This window comes from Lutra lutra, chromosome 11 (assembly GCF_902655055.1).
Source record: "Lutra lutra chromosome 11, mLutLut1.2, whole genome shotgun sequence".
In the NCBI taxonomy this organism is placed as follows: domain Eukaryota; kingdom Metazoa; phylum Chordata; class Mammalia; order Carnivora; family Mustelidae; genus Lutra; species Lutra lutra.
In genome coordinates, this window is record NC_062288.1 from 61,644,875 (window position 1) to 61,668,004 (window position 23,130).

The 23,130-nt window shown below is 44.8% G+C and overlaps 1 protein-coding gene and 1 pseudogene across 3 annotated transcripts in view; one reads left to right on the forward strand and one right to left on the reverse strand.

Annotated features, from left to right (window-relative positions):
• The window catches only part of WIPF3 (WAS/WASL interacting protein family member 3), a 91,208-nt gene that overhangs the window by 18,959 nt on the left and 49,119 nt on the right, over positions 1-23,130 (forward strand). For all 3 annotated transcript variants that reach the window (XR_007121523.1, XM_047695049.1, XM_047695050.1), the window contains exon 2: positions 178-327. Coding sequence is in view for 2 of the 3 variants with exons in the window: in XM_047695049.1 (XP_047551005.1) it covers positions 235-327 (93 nt within the window). In the remaining variant the exon portion in view is untranslated. The remainder of the gene's footprint in view (positions 1-177; positions 328-23,130) is intronic.
• LOC125081263 (mediator of RNA polymerase II transcription subunit 27-like) lies at positions 11,660-12,257 on the reverse strand (annotated as a pseudogene).

Genomic DNA, 23,130 nt, shown 5'->3' on the forward strand with positions numbered 1-23,130 from the left:
ATTCCTGCCTCCCAGGGGGGGCCTTCAGTAGTTACTGAAAGAATAAATGAGAGCAAAAATGACTGAATGGGCAAGTGAAAAAAGGAAGCTATCCATGAAATGCACGTGTCTGCATGACGGGGATTACCGGTACAGGAATAAAGACATCCAAATTTAAAACTCTTTTCTCCCTTTCAGGGCAGAAACCACTCTCCTGGGACCTTTCAGAAGCAAGAGCCACCAACGCTGTGACCTATGCCAGTGCCACCTCCGCCACCTCCTCCTCCTCTGCCTCCACCTCCCCCGCCCCTGGGGGCTCCTCCCCCTCCCCCACCGCCAGCGCCCCCGGTAAGCTCTGTTTTCTTTTGGTCTGGTTTACTGCTGAGAATAAACTGCTTTGAATACCTTTGAGCAGAAGGTTTTAAAGGTTGAGAACCTCAGGTGAGGGGCCGTGGAGAGGTGCACAGTCAGTGAGGGGTGCCAGGGGGTCTGCTTCCCCTGTGCGCTGTGGATGGAGGTCACATTGCTTGGGCTTGGGAAGCCTAGTTCTGGGTTCACACAGGCCAAGTGTCCAATGAAATGCCGCAGTGAAACATATATCTCAGACGAAATTTCCCCGTCTACACAAGACTGAAGTCAGTCCATTCCAGTTTGTATTACTGGATACTCTTCTAACGTTTAAGTTTGGGTTTAGAAGAGGCACAGAGGGTAGCTACTTCGCTTTAGAACAGAGATTTCTTAACCTTGACCCCACTGATATTTAGGGCAGGATCGTTTTTTTCGTGGAGGGCTGTTCTGTGTATTGTAAGATGTGTAGGAAGAACCCTGGCCTCTACCTGCTAGATGCCAGTAGCGCCCCCCAATTGTGCCCATCAAAAACGTCTCTAGATTTTGCCAGATCTTCCCTAGGGGTGCAGTCATCCCCCTCTTATCTTAGAAGAATATGTGTGCTTAATGCTGACAACGAACCCTTCTTCTGATGGAAACCTAGAGCTCTCCTTCCCCCTCAGCCTGCCCTCCACTGGCCACAGCAGAGAGCCAGGTCTAGCACTGACCACAGCTCCTGTTTCTGGTGGAAAATAAAAGACACAGATACCGTGTTGAAGTGACATGCAGAGGCAGCGCTGCCTCGGGATAATATGAACCAAGTCAGCAGAAGCCCGGAATAGAGAGAGCCTCGCCTGCCTTCCTCCCCTGGAGAGGGTGAGGGCGTGCTTGCATGCCTCCCCCTCCATGGTGTTAGCTTTACACACTGACCGTATCTGATGTGCTAGGGACACAGACCTGCCTGAAACTTGGCTCTTGCCCTTGAAGAGAGTGGAAAGAAAACACATAATGTGAATTATTTCTAAAAGCTCTCCAGCCAATGTAGAAAGAATAGCAGTCAGTATTGGAGTTCCTTTGCTAAATCTGATCCCACAAGGGATAAAGGAGATGAAGTTTGCAAGTGAAGGAAATATACATGAGACTGTCATGTGGCCCTTGCAGAGACGTGTCAGCACCAAGGAAGTGCCATTTATAATAACTTCAGATACCTCAACACTGTAAATGTAGCCAGAATAAATAAACTTATCAAAACCCATGTTGTTGGAGATTTGGGGAAATAAGCCCTTTTAAACAGTGCTGGTGACACTCAAATACCTGGGACTCGGTACGTGTGGAATGGGTCTTTCTGGAATGTTCTCTAACAGAGAACAATGAAAATCTAAATGTATCGTCCTTTTTCCTCTGGTTTCCCAGTAGTTTTATTTTTGAGACTGACTTACGAATTTAACCCTAAAGAAACCAAAACGAATTTATGCAAGGATGTTCACAGCAGTGCTGCTTATTCTAGTGAAAAATTAGATCTTAAATGGTTGATGAGAACTAAATGAAGTTTATGAAGTCATGCTGTTAATTAAAAATTGCATTATGTCATAGAGTTAATTAAAAATTATATTTATAACTGTGCTGATTATGGAAAGCAGATATGGAACGATGGATTAAAAACAGTGCACATTTTGTGCATAATGAGATCAACCATATAATATACATATGTAGCAAAGATCAGAAGAGAATTTTGAGTGCTGATAATCAAATTTTAAATTTCATCAGGCAGTTCTTTTCCTTTAAAGATACTGAAGTTCATAGTGAACAAAAATAATTCTACACTTGGGCAATTTTTTACCTCCCCTCCCCCATTTTGCTGTGACGCAACAAGAAATACATAGCATTGCCCTGTAAAAATCACCTGCCCCAAACGAATGTAACTCTGAGCAGGCAGGGAGACATGTCCACATGTGGGATCTGCTGCAATAGAGGTTGGCAAACAAGAGGCGGACCCATGCTTCATATTTTGTACAGCCTGCAAGCTAAGAATGGTTTGTTGTTTTTTTTTTTAAGATTTTAGTTATTTATTTGACAGACAGAGATCACAAGTAGGCAGAGAGGCAGGCAGAGAGAGAGAGAGAAGCAGGCTCCCCGCTGAGCAGAGAGCCCGATGCGGGGCTCGATCCCAGGACCCTGAGATCATGACCTGAGCCGAAGGCAGCGGCTTAACCCACTGAGCCACCCGGCCGCCCCCTAAGAATGGTTTTTACTTTTTCAAATGGTTGAGAAAAGTCCAAAGAAAAATACTTAATGGCACATGAAAATGATGTGAAATTCGAATATCGGCTCATAAGTCAGCTTTTACTGGACCACAGCCGCGCTCTTTCGTTTATCTCGTCTGTGGCTGCTTTAATGCTACAGTGGTGGAACACCAATTAAATAACTTGTTATCCGCTCCCAAGATAATTTCATTTTCTCACTAGTCAGCCTGTATTTTTAGAATTATACTCAATTATTATTATTTTTTTATTATTGTATTTTGGACTTATTGTGGACACGTGGTGTCTTTTTTGTTTTGTTTTGTTGTTATTATATCACATTGATGATTTTGCCTCTTGGCCCTCTGTGCCGAAAATATTTACTCCCTGGCCCTTTACAGAAAAAGTTTCCCAGCCCTTGTCCCCCAAGCCAGCTGGCTTCATTCCGCCTTCCTTCGGTCCCCAGCACCCAGAGATGTTGATATGCCCACCTCAGACCTTGTCCCTCCCCTCTCTTAACTGTCGCCCATGCCACCTCTCAGACCTCTGGTGCTCCTCTAGTCGTGAATCCTCTTTTCCGGGATCTCAGCATCACTCTTCCTTTTGTCTGGAAAACTTCTTCTGGGCATCTCAGCTCCGATGTCACTGCCTTGGAGCAACCTTTCCTCAAACCCTACTGGCATTTCTAACACACTTTTAAACCCCTCCTTCATAGCGGTTACTAGGTTTTAGTTTTGTTTTTATCTGACTGGGGACCAGAGTGTGTGTTTTGTGGTCTTTTAGTGGTGTGTGCCCACCTCACTCATACCCAGGCACCGCACTGACTGAATGAATGAGTGAACATGCAAGAATGAAGGAGTATTTGTGTAAAAGGGTTAAGGAATGGAGCTAAACTTCCTAACCACTGTTCAGGACTTCACACAGCTGGGCTCATGGAGCAGTGTGGCAGGTGGTACCGTATGGAACCTTTGCAAGGAGGAGGCACTGTGTGTGTTATGTGTGATCCCTTGTAATAAAAAGCATCCTGTCAGGCTTCAGCTTAGCTCTGGCAGATCTGGGGATCAGACCAGGGCTGAAAGTTTCTTGGTTTCTTCCTCCCACCTCGCACCTTTCCCCTTCCTGTCCCTTCCATCCTCATCTTCTCTTGTCTGATGTGTAAGTTTTCTTTTTCCAAGAACATGAGTGTGGAACTGGGGAGAAGGGCAGATGGGGCTTGCTAAAAATTTGAAGTAGGCTTTAATTAAAGGCCAGACGTGGGGAACCTGGGTGGCTCAGTCAGTTAAGCATACAACTCTTAATTCTGACTCAGGTCGTGATCTCAGGGTCGTGAGATGGAGCCTCATGTCAGGCTCTGTGCTGGGCGTGGAGTCTGCTTGGGATTCTGTCTCTCCCTCTACCCCTCCCCCACATCTCTCTCTCTCCCTCTCTCAAAAAAAAAAAAAAAAAAAGCCAGACAGCCTTTGCCATCTTGTTCCCCTTTCCTTGCCCCTTATTCCCCTGTCTTTTGAACGCTACGGCTTTGTCTTAGCCCTCCAAAATCTGGTAACAATATCAAAACTGCCTGCATGGTGCATTGATCCACTTATAATGAAATTATTATTGTTGCTTTGGTTACAGGATGTAAATTTTTAAAAATCTAAAGAAAATATAATGGATCTGATTTTTTGAAATGCAGCAGACTTTTACTGAACATTCGTCTTCAAATCTACCTGGACCCTTTGGTAGTGTCCAAGATGAGAGAATAAACTCCTTGAGGGCCTATGATTTTTGTTTTCTGGCCGTAATCCCATAAAACTACCCAAGAAGAAGGAAATACATATGTCCCTGACCAACAGATTAACTCATTGGAGTTGGGTTGCCCAGGCAAAGCCTAATGGTAGGGTCATGTCCACAATGTGGGTGTTTGTTGAAGAAGTAGGTTTATAAATTTTCACAGCATTATTTTATAATGTTGCGCTTCAAGCTTGAAAAGCCTCAGGAGGAAACAGTGCCCCAAAGAGTAGTCATATCTTCTTATTTAAAAACAAAAGAGAAACTGGTTTGACAATCGTTTATTTACCACAAAAAACAAAACTCTAAATAGGAAAATACCATGGTGCCACATATTTCTCCCTGCCTGTTCCGAGGGGTTGTGTTTAATAAAATGCTGAGTGAGGGGAAGTTACAATGAGAAGCATACTGAGGCCCCTCACTCTTTTGTTCCATCCTTACCACTTGCAGAATCTTTGTTTGCATTCAGGAAACTCCGTGAGATAATTTTTCTCCTTATAGTCTAAGGATTACATAGTTTATCGGCGAGGTAGGCTCTCCAGCGTCAGGAAGTATCAGCTGTGGCTTATATCGGGCGGTGTTCCCACCATCTCTAGGATGCAGGAGCTTACGTGGTATAGAAAAATATATGAGGCTAAGAAAGAAAATTTGGAAAGTGGAGTGGCATCTGAAGTCCCATGAGATCCTTTTTCAGAGTTTTGTGTTTGCTGTGGTTAAAAAAAATGCAGAGTTGAGGGTTATTAAGTGGAAGGGGGCTTAGTGGAATTGCATATTACCCTATATTCTGGAAAAGGTCATTTGCAAGTTCACTGGTAATTTGGAATAATGAGAGGCTTAAAAAATCATAAACGCCGTCACTCAGATTCTCCTGACACTCTGTTGCTTTGATTAGTGTTGCTTAATAAGGGATTGGGAACACTTACCCAGAATTGACAGAGACCACCAGGAGAAGAAGACTTTCGCATTAGGCCGAGCTATTAGGAGGGAATTAAATGGGCATTTGGTTGCCGCTGAAGTTTGCAAAACTGCACCATTGTCTCTCAGTAATTTTAAAAACTTGATTTCCTCTCTCTTGCCCATGTGCACCCACAAGCAGTAACCCTGCTTCAGGGAAAAAGAGAGCCAGTCTTTGCAACAGATTCACTGGGTCTGTAAGCGAGAGAGGTGTGGCAGGACCTGTCAGTCATCCTTGCAAAGGGCCGTTCTGGATGGTATTGAAATGTGTTTCTTTTTTCCCAGCCGTGTGGTGGGAGGGGTGGTGGGAACAAAAAGGAAAAGGCTTGTAGGGGTGGGTTGGAGGCAGCGATTATGCTCTAATAATGCCTAGGACTTGGTTAGATAAGAGCCTGCAAGCTCTTGTTAAAGGCTTTTATCGAATTTCATAGGAGCCCAGGAGCGTAAGGTCCTTATGCAGCATCTGAGCTGAGGGATAAGGAGGGGAAGGTACCATGGAGTTTGAGGCCAAAGGGCGATTCTCAAAAGCCTCAGCCACACTCTTTAGCAGTTACTAACCAGGGATTTATTGTACACCCAAGTCTGCTGGTTCTTTGCCTTTGAAATCTTTTAAAATTACAGTGTCACTAACAATTCCTAGAAAATTGCAAGGGGACCATTGTCCCTGCACCAGGGTTCTTTTCATATTACACTGCTGGACTTCAGAGCACCGCTGTGGTTTGGGGCCGTGGACCCTTTCCCTGCAAACTGCTCTTTCCTTTCTTGCCATAAAAGGCAAAAACTACCAGTGTCTGGTGATTGCTGGCGGTGAGGCATCCAGCCCTGACTCCGTAGAGAAAGCCTCAAGAGGGCAGGGGTGCTCACGGGACCTGCAAGCACATCTCTCCAGCAGGGTGCTGGCAGCCAGTAAAAGTCATGTTTCCTAGAACATGTAATGAACAGGCAGGTAGCATGGCTTGAAAAAAGAGGCTACAGAGAAGTAGTATGATCCCAACTATGTAAAACAAAACTGCGTTCTGTACATGCTCACTTGTGGTCTAACTGCTCGGGGGTCTCTGCTGCCAGCAACACTGGGCACACCATGGGGACTGTAAATGCCTCTGAGCTCAGTGACCGTAGACCGTGCCCTTCACCTTGACCAAGCCATCGTGCAAATTTACGGACCTTTTACTGTGCAGACTTACCCGGTCTCTGCCTCTGAAGAATTTCAGACCAAAATGCAGAGAAGCCTGGGCTTGTCATTGATCACTGCTCAGTGGTTGATAGCACCGAAAGTACAATGGGTTATTCCCAGCCCAGAATTTGCACCTTGAGTTGCTCCTTCATTATTTATTTCCTGCATTTCCTGCATCTGGGATCCTCAAAGGCTCATCTTTCAAGAGCCCTCAGGTGCTCTGAATTAGTCACCTTTCATTCTCCTAAGCTTGCTTCTCTGAGCATCAGGCACCGGCTGTGTCTTGCTAATGCTTTGAGATCTCCCCGGAACAGAGGAACAGACAAGTCGATGACGGAAAGGACCATGGGGCCAGTGAGCGGTGAGTGAGTGACTTTGATACAGTGAGTCTCTGCCTAGGCCGGTACTAGGCGCATAGTAGGAGCTTAGTACCTAGTGTTACTTCCCCAACTAGTGAGTTTAGCATAGATATTATTCATAAAGTAAACCCACTGGGAGCTAACCAGCCGCTACTTTACATCTTACACCTGTTTTTAAGCCTTGAAAACCAGGACATGTTCTATATTGTGTCAGAACAGCGTCAGCGCATTCAAATTTCAGTAAGAGTACTTTATAAAACAAATGCAGTTCTATCAGAAGATAGCAAAAGTGAACACCCAGGTATTATTCGAAAAGTCCTAAAAAGGCCTTTGGCACAACCTTACCCATTCCAATTTGTTATTGTTTTTGAAGAGAATAGACCTTGCCCCTTTTCTTTACATAAACGCGCATAAACTCTAGGAAGGCAACACGGTGTACCTGTTTCATACAGGATAGCAATAGATTTCCGTTTTAATAAGGTCTGTTCACAGCAGAGGCGTGTGAATGTATTTTCCAGCTGGGGAAAGCAGGATGGCACCTGTACCACAGACAGTATTTAAAACAGAAGCTGTAAAAACATGTTTGTGTTGTTCATCCTCCGTTCCACACTCATTGAGCCAAGCTGTCAGGTTAGTAGGGTTCATTGGATGATACAGCGGTGTGTTTAAAAAACAAACAAACAAACAAACAAAAAAACGAAAACAAAAACATGTGGGTTTTAGAATGATACAGATTAAAAACTGAATCCCTGCTGTGCTACTTATTAACTATATGATGTCAAGCAAATTCCTTGATAACGGCTGGGCTTCACGTTTCTCTCTGCACGTGGGAAAAATGATCACTCCTTCCTCCGGCACACTGCCCTGAGAGTGGAAACTCCATTTTTGTCTGTTTTGCTTGCAGTGCCTCCTCAACCCCTGAGCCGTTGCTGGCAGAGTGGGCATTTAGCAAATTTGCGTTGAATGCACAAATCATGGGGTTATTGTAAGGATCGAATAGGATCTTGATAGAAGCTGTTGCTTACTGTGAGCCTGCTTGTCAGTGGTAGCTACTGTTATTTCAGGGATCAGAGAACAGCTGGGCAACTAATCAGATCTGGGACTGGTAGCTTGAAGGCAAAGGCCCCTGTGGCCAGTGTGGGGCAGGAAGTCAGACCCCAGAGGTGAAGATCAAGGTCGGAGGCCTGAGTTATTTCAACTGGGGAGTTAGGCCAGTGGTCTGAAAGTCATCCAAAAACAGAGGGCAGAGTTGACCATTTCTGGGATTTCCTGGGTTCCAATCCCCACCATGCCAGTATCTGCTTCTGTAGCATAATTCCAAGGAGGTGAATGGTTGGACTTCCCTCCTCTTCTGTGCCTCCCGATGAATTGAGTGGCCAAAGTCCATGCGTGTAGCGGGAAATACCTGGAATCGGGACTAGGGCTGTGGGAGAGGAGTCAGTGGAGATGTAGGAGTGTCCTTTAGAACCCACTCTGATGGAATGGCAGCCCGGTATAGACATCGTAAATGTGTAGAGGAGGCTTTATTTTCTCAGCTGCTGTTTGGTTTGTCACTTTACAAGCAGCTACTGGGAGGAAGGCAGATGTTTCCTTAAAAGATTTAACGTGATGTTCATGCAAGAATTCTAGATCACCTGGCTGGCTCTGAGCCCCTATCTACAGCAAAGAAAGATGTTAAGAAGTTCTTTGGGCCTTGTAGCAGCTGGAGGAGGCTGTGATTCAAATGTTATGGCTTGGTCTCTATCTCTACCTGGCCCCGACTTTCATTTAAGACTGTTGATGGGGTACCTGGGTGGCTCAGCTGGTTAAGTGTCCAACTCTTGATTTCAGCTCAAGTCATGATCTCAGGGTCCTGGGATGAAGCCCTGCATTTGGGTTCCATGCTCAGCAGGGAGTCTGCTTCTCTCCCTCTCTCTTTGCCCTCCCCTTGCTCACGTGCATGAGCACATTCTCTCTCCCTCTTTCTAAAATAAAATAAATAAATCTTTTAAAAAAATAATAAAATAAAACAAAGCTCTACTGACCAGGAGAATTTGAACACTGATGTAAAGAAGTTATAGTTAATTTTACTTAAAAATACTATTGTTGCATTTTTAAGAGCTCTCTGATATCATACAACGGGGGATATATTTTTTCTTTTACAAACTTTATCCTAGAATCATGGATGATTACATAAATGATTATTTATGATATGAAACATTAACATGGTTCTGAAAGTCAGAACTATACAAAAGGTACATTCAGAGACATGTCACCCCGCCCCACACACATCCGATCTACTCTCTGCCCACACACCTCCATCTCCACAATTTCTCTGCTGCAGGTTTATCTTTCCTGTGTGTTTCCCCTTAGCGACAAGCAGATGACAGTTATTTGATATCCTCTTTCTTACCAAGAAGGAAGCATATTTAAGAACACTCTAGCACTTTGCTTTTTTTCTCCCAAGAATATGTCCTGGAAATCACTTCGGAGGAGTCATAGAGGTCTTCTGCGTTCTTTTTTAAAGATGAAAACGGGAATGGCGTGGCCCCGTGTGTGACTGTGCCATAATTTATGCAGCCCCTCTCCTCTGCTAAGGCATGGAGGTCACTTCCAGGGTTTTCCAGTTACAAACAAGCTGCAGTTCACAAGCCCACAGACGTGCATGTTTGTACTGTAGGAGGTACGTGAGGTACGTGAGTGGAGTAGTACTTCCTGGAGTAGCACTGCTGGGTGTTTCAACGCACATACAGTTGTGTTAGCCATTGCCAAAGTCCCTCCACAGTGGGGACACCGCTTTGCATTCCCACCAGCAACGTATGGTGGTGTGGGTTTGCTTACGGGCTCGCCAACAGAAGGTGTTGCGATGTGATACTTTTTAAAATTTTTGCCAGTCTGGTAGTGAGAAATGGTACCTCAGTGCAGTTTTAATTTGCATTTCTGTACTGATGGGTAAGGATGAACATCTCTTCCTGTGTAAGTACCATTTTTACATCTTTTTGAGGGGACATGAATTGTCCCCCATGTTCTACCCCATTTTAAGTCTTTTCCCCCTTTGTTTTTAAGATTTAAAAAATGATCTTGGAGATGTTAGCTATGATACATGTTTTAAATATTTTCTCCCAGACTGTCGGTTGCCTTGACTTTACAACGAAGTTTTTGGCTACATAAAGGTTTTTTCCTTTCTAAGACTGAGGCCCTATCAATTTGAGATGCTACCCTTATCTTATGCTAAAGTTTCATATGTACTTGAGTCTGCCTCTTGCCTATTTTATTCTGCGAGCCTGTTTGTCTAAGGATAAGCCAATACCAGTTTTAATTAGGGAGGATTTAGAGTATGTTTTAATGCCCAAGAAACAAATTGTTTTTTGGTGTGTTCCTATCCTCTCTTCCATATGAACTTTAATATCAACTGAAAAAAATCTTTTAATGACTGCATTAAATTCATTCACAGTTACTGATACATACGGTCTCAACTTAGTCACGTAATTGTATCATTATCGCGTGCACTGTCTTTCCAAGGCTTCCTTCTCTGAGGGAAGTGGTCTTTGCTTGCTCACTCCATTATTGATTGATGGGCTATATTCAGGAAGGCTTCCATTTCTGTTCTCAGGCTTACCTTTGTACCTGTACATATTAATGCCCGTAGACTCCCATTTTTCTTAGATAGCCTCTCGTTTATCAATTCTTAATGGTGTCCTTCCATGCTTATCTGTCCCACACACACAGTCTTGCATCAACCATTGAACACATCACATGCTCACTTCAGTCCTTAGGCTCAGGCTCCCCACTTAGTTCTTGGGTGGATGGAGCCCACCTTCTGGCAGATTCCAAAAGATGGGCTGATAGGCCGAGAATTCTTGTATGTTTAAAATGGTTTACAGTGGTTTTTCTGGGCCTTGCTACTTGAATGAATCCTTGATTCATGCTTTCCTTGAAAATACCTCTCCATCACTGTTTTGCTTTATGTATTTTTTTTTTTTTTAGATTTTATTTATTGATTTTGACAGAGAGAGATCACAAGTAGACAGAGAGGCAGGCAGAGAGAGAGAGAGGGAAGCAGGCTCCCTGCCGAGCAGAGAGCCCGATGCGGGACTCAATCCCAGGACCCTGAGATCATGACCTGAGCCGAAGGCAGTGGCCCAACCCACTGAGCCACCCAGGCGCCCTTATGTATTGTTTTTGAGACATCTGATGCCACTTTATTTCTATTGCAATGTAAGTTATTAGATTTATTTATTATTTTTTTTTTTTTGCTTAGAAACTTTGAGAAATTTTTTTTCTCTGTCTTTGAAGTCTGCTAGCATACTAGAATGCATCTTAGATTTGACTGTCCCTGGTCAATTTTCCCAAGCCTCTGATAAGCCCTTTCGATGTACAGATTCAGCCCTTCTTTAACTTAGAAATTTTTCTTACAGTCTTCTTACATATTGAGACCATTTGTTCCATTCTTTCATTTTTCTTCTCCTCAGGCTCTGATTATATGCATGTTGTTTCTTCTTTGCCTGCGTCTCACTTCAACAACTTCCCCTCTGACCTGTTCTGCTTGTTTGTGTTAGTGTCTGTCATTCTCCCGGTTGTTTCCCTGCCTTTCCCCAGTGTTCTCTACTCAACTTCCTGTGAATATCTTCTTCCTCAGACATCTTGAAATTTAGTCTTAATTTCTGCGACAGTTCTATCATTTTCTTCCAAGTTTTTTAGAGTATACTAAATCCTTTTCATTTCATTTCTGTCCTTAATTTCTGATTCAAGGACTTTTAAAAAAGTCTTTTACCCCAAATGGACATTTTAATGGACATTAAAACCAGTTCGGTGTGCCATATTAGGCAGTTTTCTTCTGTTTCGTGGTGTTTTTTCCTTGAGGGTACGGCATGTCTTCAGCATAGGTATTTGTTCAACATTTCATTATGAAAAATTTCAAATATTGGAAGCATTGCTGATGTGCAGTTGGGCCTGGATAAGTGGATGGACATTTCAGGAAACATCCTGTCAGGGCAGCTGATCACATCATCAACAAATTGAGGTGGTAAGACAAGAGTCTTGGGCTGAGCTTTCGGTCTCCGTTTAGCAGATACTCCCATCTGGTTAGCAGAGCATTTCAAGGACTGTTGATTCAAAAGGCCAGATGCCAGACCTGCATGGGACTGCATCCGGTTTGACCATTTATATGCTTGAAGGAGTTGACTAGAGAGGAGTTTTGTCCTGCACAGGATTCAGGCTTCACAGCCCACTGTTACGGAGAGGACGGTTCTCAGATGACTTGCTTACCAAATTGCTCAGACATTCTAGCTCATTGTGGTCCCAGTTGACCCAATGTAGGTTGTCCTGGAAGTGCACAATGAAGGCCTTCTCCCGGCCCTCCAGCCTCTCCTTGTTCTGCATACCATCCTTCAGGCAGTAGAACACCCTGTTCACACTGGAGCCCAGCACCTGGATGGCACAGATGGCCTGAGCAAAGGCCTTCAGGTCCGCCATGTTGCCATTGCCCAAGATATATGTTTTTCATATAACATATGAGGGGAAAAGCAGGTCGGGGTAAAGGTAGAACAAGATTGGCTGTGCGTGGATAATTGTGGAAGCTGGAGCACTACATGGGGCCTCATTATACTACTCCACTTTTGGGGTGCCTGGGTGGCTCAGTGGGTTAAGCCTCTGCCTTCAGCTCAGGTCATGCTCTCAGGGTCCTGGGATGGGGTCCCGCATCGGGCTCTCTGCTCAGCAGGGAGCCCGCTTCCTCCGCTCTCTCTCTCTCTCTCTCTCTCTCTCTCTGCCTGCCTCTCTGCCTACTTGTGATCTCTCTCTCTGTCAAATAAATAAATAAAATCTTTTTAAAAAAAATTATACCACTAAACTGTGGAAAGAACCAAGATGCCCTTCAACGGACGAATGGATAAGGAAGATGTGGTCCATATACACTATGGAGTATTATGCCTCCATCAGAAAGGATGAATACCCAACTTTTGTAGCAACATGGACGGGACTGGAAGAGATTATGCTGAGTGAAATAAGTCAAGCAGAGAGAGTCAATTATCATATGGTTTCACTTATTTGTGGAGCATAACAAATAGCATGGAGGACATGGGGAGTTAGGAGAAGGGAGTTGGGGGAAATTGGGAGGTGAACAATGAGAGACTATGGACTCTGAAAAAGAATCTGAAGAAGGGTTTGAAGAGGTAGGGGGGTGGGAGGTTGAGGGAACCAGGTGTGGTGGGTATTAGAGAGGGCACGGATTGCATGGAGCACTGGGTGTGGTACAAAAAACAATGAATACTGTTATACTGAAAATAAATTTTAAAAAATGATTTAAAAAAAATTATACTACTCCACTAGGTTAATTTTCCATGGTTAAAAAAAAAAATGTTAACATCAACAACCTCAAATTATGCAAAATAGAGGTGGTTTAGCACCCCCAAGGAGGGTATTATGTAGCACGCTTTCCCTAATTCAAATGAATAATTGAGACCAACTATTATATGCTTTTTATTTTTTATTTTATTTTTAAAGATTTTATTTATTTATTTGTCAGAGACAGAGCACAAGCAGGGGGAGTGGCAGGCAGAGGGAGAAGCAGTGTCCCTGCTGAACAGGGAGCCTGATGTGGGGCTTGATCCCAGGACCCTGGAATCATGACCTGAGCTGAAAGCAGATGCTTAACCGACTGAGCCACCCAAGAGCTCCTATTATATGCTTTTTAATTAAGAAAAATAAAAACCATGTAGGCACAGAACGTCTGTTTAAAATTCTGTGTTGCCTCCGCTTCTGCCGTCATATAGTCTGACTCCTGTTTTTCCAGAGATTAATGTTAAGGTTTTTACCGCCACTTCCCTGCAGCAGACATACTATCTCTAATCACTGAGTTGTGGAATGTTTTGGTTTTTCCCTCCTCTGACTGAGCACTGATAGGAAGGACTTTGAAGGGGAGTGTCATAGAAGCAGTGAGCTGGGCATCCCTGTCTCCCTTGCTACTTTTTATTTAAATCAACCTGGAACCCTGGTAGGAGCGCCAGATTACAAACATTGATTTGTGACACTGTTGCCTTTACTGTCCCGTGCCTTGGTACAAGGACACCGCTAGCTGTTTTCTCCACACCGCTAGCTGTTTTCTCCTCAGACAAAGCAGAGAGGACATCATGGGAATTGCTAAGGCAGAACTTTCCCAGCCATCAACCCTTCTCGGCACCAAGGTCGCCCCACCCAGATAAGGATTTTCACCTTCAGCCTTGTCCCCTTTCTGACTGCATGCTACTTGTTATTGTGTTGCTGAAGGATTTTGGAGGGTGGGGTGGGGAGAGGAACTTGAAAACTTTAAAACCAACTCTGAGGCAAAAACTTTGGGTGTGGAGGTAACTTGGAAAATGTGTTATGGCTTAGAAAAGAAAAACAAAATAAAAAAAAAAACTGCGCAGGTGAACCGGGCTTCCCAAGAAGTCAGATCACAGGCATCCAGGGACTTCTTTAAACCTCACAACTGTGAAATACAGACTTTTGCCCTTTGGGCATTGCAGACTGTCACATTTTTTAGAAACTACCATTGGTTTGACTAGGAGAAGAGAAAATACAGTCATGCTGGGGGTCAGATCTGTGACAGGAGGGGAGTGCAGCTGCCCCTCGTGGCGTGGCACACAGAACCAAAAGGACCCAGTAAAACCCATTCGTTTAGCTCAGGGGCCCCTCGTGCAAACACAAGTGAGGACTGGTAGGTGAGCTTCCTTTTTTTTTTTTTTTTTTGCCATTAGTTCATAACTATTGCTAAAAATGTACACCAAAAGCGCTTATCGAGGATTTAAGACAAAAACAAGCCAGTTGCTGAGGGGAAAAGACCCACTGAAACATGGCTGTCTTAGCTCATCTCCTCAAACGCCAGATTTGGGCTTACCTAGGGGAGCATGCGCCCTTCTCCCCTCCCCCCCCCCCGCCCCTGCGGAGAATAACTGTGGAAAGCTAGAGTTAGGAGGGGGAACCTGGAGACTCACCACCATGGTAGGGGTGATTCCGCGGTGGGGTGGTGGGGAATACAGAGAGCACTGTGCCCGCTGGACACACAGGTACTGTCCCCCAGGAGTGGGAGGACACCTGAGCAGGGAGGGGAAGGCTGTAGGCTTCCCTGTCAGATGGACCTGACCCCAAGCTTAGTGGCTAATGGAACCTGAGCAAATCCTTTTGGATCTCAGTTTCCTCACCTGCAAAATGGAAATACTACTGCTCTATGGGGTGGTAAAGGGATTAATGGGAATGATGGTTTGAAAACCTCAGCCCAGTGCCTGACACAGGCAGATGTGCCGTTCTGTGAGGGGTAGCCCCTCGACGCCATTTCCCCACAGACTGGGTTAGAGCATGGTCTCACTGGCTTTCACACTGCTTGCCATGAGGATGCAAACCCTCCCACGTCAGCTGCTTTGTTGTCAGTCCCACTTTTGGGGGGATTTGGTCTAGGAGCCTTACGTGTCTTGCCAGGAAAGGCTGCCCTCAGGAGGATCCTGAGAGTGGGGGTCAGGAGACAGAGATCGGCAATTTTCCTGTCCCCTCGTACCTACGGAGCAAGATGTGAAGATCAATTTCTGGTGTCCAGAATTTTCCTCTTGGCATACTGGTGTTCCCATTTCCATTCCAGTAATTTCTTAGGAGCATGCAAACTCACACATCAGTTCCTCTTTCCCTTCTTGGCGGTATCACTTTAGCCCAGCCTCCTCTTCCCTATTTTTGACCAAATACTTCCTTGAATCATCAATTCCTGACCCTCGCCTGGGAAAAACCATGGCTGCTTCTCCTTGCTAGGGCCACACAAAAGCACCCCCTCCTTCCACTGATTTTTATGTTAATACAAACACTAAGATTTTGTGTTCAAGGCACATAAATTTTCCATTAGTAACAGGGCTGGGCTTGGACTGTTTGGCTTGGATAAGAATAGTAGTCAAGTGACTGACATGGAAGGCTGGGTGAACTTGACGAAATTCAATGGCGTTCCTTCCTGCCGCTCTTTGGCACCGAGAGGTGTGTTGGTGAGACCAGCCAGGGGTCGGCGCTGGTTGGGCTGGCCCTGAGTGGGGGCTGCAGGAGCCCAACACATCTGCCTCACCTCTGCCCTCTGTGTCATCGGGGGCTTCCCAGCCCTTCACCTCTCAGGCTGCACAATGGGGACAGTCCTTATACCAGGAGAGGCGGAGTGGCTCCCTATTGATTTTGTTTCGTTTGGCTTTGTCGAGAATTGGTTTCATTTCGTTTTCATTGTTGCTAGGTAATGCCTAAAGAGAAAGGCTCTTCTAAATCTTTAAACATATTCTTCAAAGGCTGGATTCTCCAGTGCAATACTGGGAGAGGCTGGACATGGGGAGATAAAGGGGACCTGTGTCCTGGGGAGGATATGAGGAACCAATGAGATTTCCTATGAAAACTCTGGGCTCACACAAAAGCACACCCTCCCTTAGTTTAGTTTTTAGGTGAAATGAATAGCTATATTAGGATCCACTGTTCTGCATTGTGTTCCTTTAAGGCCCAGACCCCAGGAGCACCAAGACCAGCAAGAATCACCAGCACCCAGTTCCTTATTCTCTGCTTTGATGTCCAGAGCACTCACCCTCAGGGCCCCTCTGACCTGTTGGAACTTCTTGTATATTGTCCGCTCCCTGGCAGCGAGCCCCTTTACCCATCTTTACCAGGAATCCGTGCATTCCACCAAACCCTTGGCTCTGTTTGTTGCCAGATGTAGTTGGAGTTTCTGGCGCAGACCCATCATGATGGCCAAGTTACAGGTTTTGAGGACAAGCTTGGAAGAAAGGGGGTGCATCCGTAATCGTCGGGCATGGAAACTTTTCCATGGCAATTATAATCGTACCTCTGCATTATTTCTCAAAATAGTAATCCTATTGTAAAGAGCTTGACCATTTAACAACTTCTCATAGAACCTCATTGGATCTTTCGTCATCAGCATTGTCTAATTTTGGTTTCCCTAGAAGTAGACCTGGAGACACGGGCCTGGGAGCAAGTAGTTTATTTGGGAAGGTGATTCCTCAAAGCCCCAGCAAGAGAGTGAGGAAGCAGAATAGAGGAGAGAGGAAAGCAAGTGAAGAGTGTGTGGGAACGTGGGGCTTCATCCTGCAGGAGACCTCTGAGAGACTTAGAATCTGCATGGATTGTGCTGTGAGGGGCGAGGGGTTGGCAGCTTAGTCCACCCACCCTTGTCACACTCTGGCACTTTGGGCAGTCCAGCAGGGGAGTGCAGGCCCGTCCAGGGAATTCCTCTAGCAGAGACCAACCAGCAGTTAGCATGTGGGCGGCCGTGTGGTGTCAGCGGATGAGCTAAGTCAAGCCAAGAAGGTAGGTGTGGGGACCGAGCAGCCTCTGCTATTATCCTCGCCAATTCATGGAGGAAGAGCTGAGGCCCAGAGAGGTTAATTACTCGCTCAGAGTCACACAGCTCATGGAGTCTCGGCACTCCTTCATCTGCATGCTGTCCCTCAGACCACGTGGCCCCCAGGGCTGCGGTGATGACAGAGGTGGCTGGGACATCCCCTAAAAGCCCTAGGCAGCCAGGGTTAGGAGGCCGGAGAGGAGCACTGGCTGAATGCCTTCTCTGATGGTGCTTCTCACACTTCCGTTTCCACAGGGACCTTTGCCTGACTAGTGTAGCCCTTTCTTTAGAGGTAACACAGCATAGCGGTGAAGTTTCCAGCGCAGCCCTCCTGTACTCCTGTCCTGGAAACTCAGTGGCCTTGAGCAATGTACTTAAACTTTCTGTGCCTTTGTTTTGTTCTCTATTAAAATACCATCTGCTTCCTAATGGCTGATGCAAGGACTAAATGAATTACACGTAAAGTGCTTATTAGCAGGGAAGAACAGCCCTACGAGTGTTGGTTGGTCTTGTTATTGTGCATGTGGATGCTATTTGTCCTGTCACTAGCATTTCCCTGGCTGTAGGATTCGTGTGAACCCATTATAAAATGAAAGTTCACATTTCCTCCTGCACTCATGTCTGGGAAGCATCTTACCAAGCTTAAACACCACGGCCCTTGAGACAATTTGTTGATCGCCTGTCTTCACCCTGCATTGAGAAAACTCCCTAAGGAGGGAGGTCGAGCCAGCCTTCCCCTTCGCAGAGCAGGCAATGCCAAGGGTAGTGCCTGGCCTTGGGAGCTGCTCCGGAAATGGGTGTTCGGTGAATGAGAGCACACCCTCCCAGGGGCTCACTGGTGACACCGAAGCTCATGTGACCCAGGCAAGCCACCTGCTGGTGGTGACATCAGCATAAAAAGAATGTAAAACGTTGAACCAGAGATGTACTCCTCCCAGAATTTTCTCTGTATTTATAGAACACTATTCTGAGGCCCTCAAAAGAATTTTCAGCTGTGGCTCAGTTCTTTAATCCTCAGTGGGATGACATTGGAAGCTAGGAGATGGAGTGGGGCATTCTAACATGCAGTGTTAACATCTGCTGGTAATTACTGGTATTATTGTGTCGTTATGGATAACACCGTGTGGCAACAGGTGGACTAATTTTAAATCTCCTTGACCCTGATGCACTGTTAAAATGGGTCAGGGTCAAACGGGGGGTCCTGTTTTAGGTATGAGGAACTCGGACCCGCTGTGGCATGTCGAGGACCCTGAGGCAGAACTGACCTAAGCCGAGGTTGGAAGTACCCAGAAGTGGGAGGTGGGTTACAGTCTGTGCCTTTGTTTTGTTCTCTATTAGCCTAGACACCAGGTCACAGTTTCGGCATGTTAGGGGCTGAATTGTGTCCCCCTCCAATTCGTATGTTGAAGCCCTAACGGCCAGTACATCAGAAAGTGACTCCTAGGGTCCTTAAAAGGAAAAGGAAGGTTAAATGAGGTCGTCAGAGTGGGCCCTAAGCCAGAGATGATCAGGACACAGAGAGGGAGGAGGGGGGGGGGTCTCTGAGGAAACCAACTCTGCCCACACCTTGATCTCAGACTGCTAGCCTCAGAGCTGTGAGGAAATGCATTTCTGTTGTTTAATAAATTGCCAGGCTGTGGGACTCTGGTGGCAGCCCTAGCAAAGGAAGACACAGTGCCTTCATTCATAGGCCGTGCAGAGACCTCTCAGGGCTCCACCAACTCAGTGACACCCCTGCGCGGCCACTCCACCACGCCTCCGGGATGGGTCACCCGAGGGCAAATCTGATTCCAGGGTCAGCCAACCCCAGACAGAATCCGCTGCTTGTATCGTCAACCCCTGCTGCAAGAGCACCTCCTTGCCCCCAAATTTTTGTGCTTTGTTTGTTGTTGTTTTTGGTTGGGTTTGTTCTTGCTTCTCTGTTTTGTCTTACGCTGTCTATTGTTGAGAAGCACACAGAATCTCCGATTAGAAGGGGTCTTCTACCCCCACGACCTTGTTTAAAATCCTCTATAGCCTTTGCTACGAATGAGCTGAACTGGTGAGGTTGCAGCAGGAGTCATGCATTTCAGAATCCACGGACCGACAGATAGCTTCTGTTCCTGGAAGCCCAGATCGAGAGTTGTGTCTCTTCCATGCAATCTTAGATCGTTTTAGCATCCATTATGGGACGGTCTTCCAGCCATCACGGAGCAGATCTCTCTGCCTGCTCGCTGCACAGCGGCTGCTGGCTCCCTCCTGGGACCTCTTGGTCCCAGCCAATTCTTGCTGCAATGGTGGGGGGTGGTGTGGAGGGTTGGTTAGGTGCATGGCTAGACCCTGGGGTAAGCCTTGGGAGGTCCTCGTGTAGACCTGGCCTTGCAAAAGTGCAAAATGGCTTCAGTTGTTTAATAGTACCAGAGAAACCACAAGAAGCGAAATATTTTTTTAAACAATCATCTTACTTTCCCTTTCTCTTTCTCCTTCACATTTTCTCACTCTACCTTCCCTCTGTTCGTTACTTTATGACTGTCGCCAGAGTGAGCAAAGAGAAGTACAAGACACCAAGATAAACTTGAATTTCAATTAAATAGCTATTCTACAACTAAAATTATTGTTCCAGTATAAACAGGAAGCAAATATGGACATACTTACATTTTTTTGTTGTTTATCTGAAATTCACATTTGATTGGGCACCCTGTATTTTATCTGGCAACTGTGTCTTTGTCTGTGAATCTTATCCTTTTCTGTGTTTCTCATATATACAGGCATGTACGTGCACAGGGTTTTAGCTAGATAGAGATAACTCCCTCCTAGGCTTTACTTATGTCTTTTTCCCCTGTAAACCCACTACACATACTCCCCACCTTCATTCATAGGTGCAGGAGCGTTCACACATATTTTCCTTTCCACCTTTTTTCATTTCTCCACATCCTCTCCCCTGTTATATTATCTCCCTTATCTAGCCTTATGAACTGTATAATTTCCCTCTCCCTAAGTGTTGGTCACACTTAATAACTTTTGTTTCCTTCTATGCTAACATTCGGAGAAGCATAATACTTCTAAAACCCAGTGAAATAAGGTCATGATCGGCCTAGATATTCTGATTTGCTTTTTGTTGTTCTTGCTTATTCGTGTTGAGTTTGCCTTGCTGGATCACTGGCTCCTCATATAAAAATGGATCATACCCTTGTACAGAACAGTAGTGGCTCAGGATACAGGTCTGTAGGAACCTCGGGGGCAGCATAAGATTTGAGGAATTTTTTTTTTTTTTTTTTTTTTACTTCTGTTACATTTCATTAGTAAATCTTAAAACCTCCCAGTCAATAGGCATATTGACTCTAATGTCTGTTTTTTTCGTTTGTTTGTTTGTTGGTGTTGTTGTTGTTGTTGTTGTTGTTTTTTGCAAATCATTATGCTAGGCTGTGTGATTCCTAACTCAGTGAAGCCCATTGGTCTTCACCCTTAGATAAGACACATGCAAAGGTAAGAATATGAAGGACTATGTATTCATTGCAGCAAAGGATAAGGAGTGTCGGTTGAGCCAGAACTGAGTGATGACCGACCTTCTTCATTAAGGGTTTGGGCTAACATGGCTGCCTTGCTCACCAAATGGATGACAAAGCGGGAGTGCCAGGGCACTCACTCCAGGAACTTTTGCTTCTTCTCATTTTGCACCCTAGGCACCTCCCTCACTTCCCTTTTGTCCTGGCTCTGTAACATAGTACAATTAAACTTTGCTACCTCATAATCCAGCACTTCAGAAGCTCAACCAAGGTGTTGCTCTTTCTTTTCTCTTTTTTTTTTTAAGATTTTTTAAATTTTTTTTTTTAAATTTTTTTTAAGATTTATTTATTTGACAGAGAGAGATCACAAGTAGGCAGAGAGAGAGAGAGAGCGAGGAGGAAGCAGGCTCCCTGTCGAGCAGAGAACCCAACGCGGGACTCAATCCCAGGACTCTGGGATCATGACCTGACCCGAAGGCAGAGGCTTAACCCACTGAGCCACCCAGGCGCCCGGTGTTTCTCTTTCAAAAAGGATTATGGCACCGATTTTTTCCAATTTGAGAAAAATAGAAGTAAATGAGTTAATTTTTCTTGATTTTTATTTCACTGTGTTCTACCTCATTCCACAAAAAGTCGACACCACCATTGTTTAAAATTCTGCCTCCACAAACTTTTCCTAAACCCCTTTCATAGTAGTTGGCATCTATGGTTTGTTTGTTTTTCTTTTCCGGTTGAACAGTTGTCTAATTCACTTGTTAACAAAAAAATTCAAGAGCTCTGTGCAGGCATCCACCAAGGCACTCCTAAAACACCCTTTCCAGACCTCCATCTTGGGGACCAGCTGTTTGCATTGATGGTATTTGGGGCTTCACCACTCCTTGACCTCACCCCTTCCCCATGACCTTGATGCCTAGAGTCCTTTAATACTATGATTTTTCCTTAAAATCGTTCCATTTAAACATTGGAATCTGAAATGTATCTGTGTAATATGTGGTTTATTTTTAACTGACTTTATTTTTTTTTTTAAAGTAGTTTTAGGTTCAGAGTGAAACTGAGTGGAAAGTACAGAGAATTCCCTTATACTTCCTGCCCTTGCACACACACACAGCCTCCCCGATGTCAACAGCAGATTTTTCATCAAGACGTAAATTCTGGGTTTTGTTAAAGATTCGTCATCTTTAAAACTATCTCTTAGAAAGCATGGCTACTTAAAATGAACAGAATAACCAAAGATTAGTAGCATTTTTTTAAATGTGATTTTAAAAAAATGTTCATGTATTAATATTTTACAGGGTCTTACATGTTTTCTGCCTGTATAAGAATTTTTGATTGCTAAAATGGAATTAAATGTGCTAGACATCAGAGTTGTAGCGGGCACATCAAAGGCATTTATTTGATGTTTGTTGACTGTATTGGTATGTTGTTCCTTAGTAGTCCTGTGACTTCCAGACACTTTGTCATCTGAACGGTCCTTGGCCTGGGAGCCAGTAGGTTGGTGGTCTTTAAATGGCTTTTCCTCAATCCAGGGTGTAGCCCCTTCCTTAAGGTGCAGGGTTGACTTCCCCAAGATGCCAAGGAGGCCGAGAGCCTTCAGTGCGAAGGAAGGACAGTGGTTGGAGATCTGTCTCCACTTGAAGGAGCAATTGCTTGCACAGCCTACATCGTTCTGATTACATATGGCCTCCATGAGGAGGCCTAATTTTAGGAGGTGTAAGACAAAAATACAGTTGAGAGAAGTGAACTAAAAATAGCCCTCCCCCTTTATTCTGTTACAATTCATTCCCTCAGATGCTAAGTCTGTTCAGTTTATGCAAAAGTCTTTCCCTGTCACAATTGCCATGAAGACTTTTGACAGTTATTAAGCAAAATGAAAGCCTACATCTCATTTTAATTCACTGCAGCTGTCATGACCTGCGATTTATTTCTGCTGGCCTCTAGAATTCCTGGCGTTCTGTTAAACAGGTGCTACTGTATTTTTAAGAGAGGGTTTGAGGTGGCCCCATTTTATTAAAAATACACAAGGAGTGTCACTAATAAGAATATGTTGTGTGAATCACATTTCATGTGCTCAAGTGGGGGCCTTCTGTGATTCTCATGAAAAAAAAATCTTATGTGAAAAAAGAACTGATACCTAATTTTCACATTAAAGAATTAATTTTACTTTAGTGAATATTCGTGGTGTTTGTTATATAGAAGACATTGTGCTGAGCACTAGAAGAGTTGACGGAGACATTATTTCTGCCTCATGGAACTTACTTGGGGAAGACAGATGTATGTCAAGACGTGAAACACAGAATCTCAGCAACGGGCGCCAGAATTCTTCCCGAGGCGAGACCTTTCTGGGGAACATATCCTGACAGACTGTGGAGGGGTTGACAGGGAGAGTGGGACTTGAAAGCAAGAATGAGTTCAAAAAATAAGAAGGCTACACTGTGCCACACAAAGCGAGGAAAAGGATTTGCTTCATGCCTAAGTAGCTGGGCACGGGGGAAAAGAGAGTTCAGAAGGGAGATGG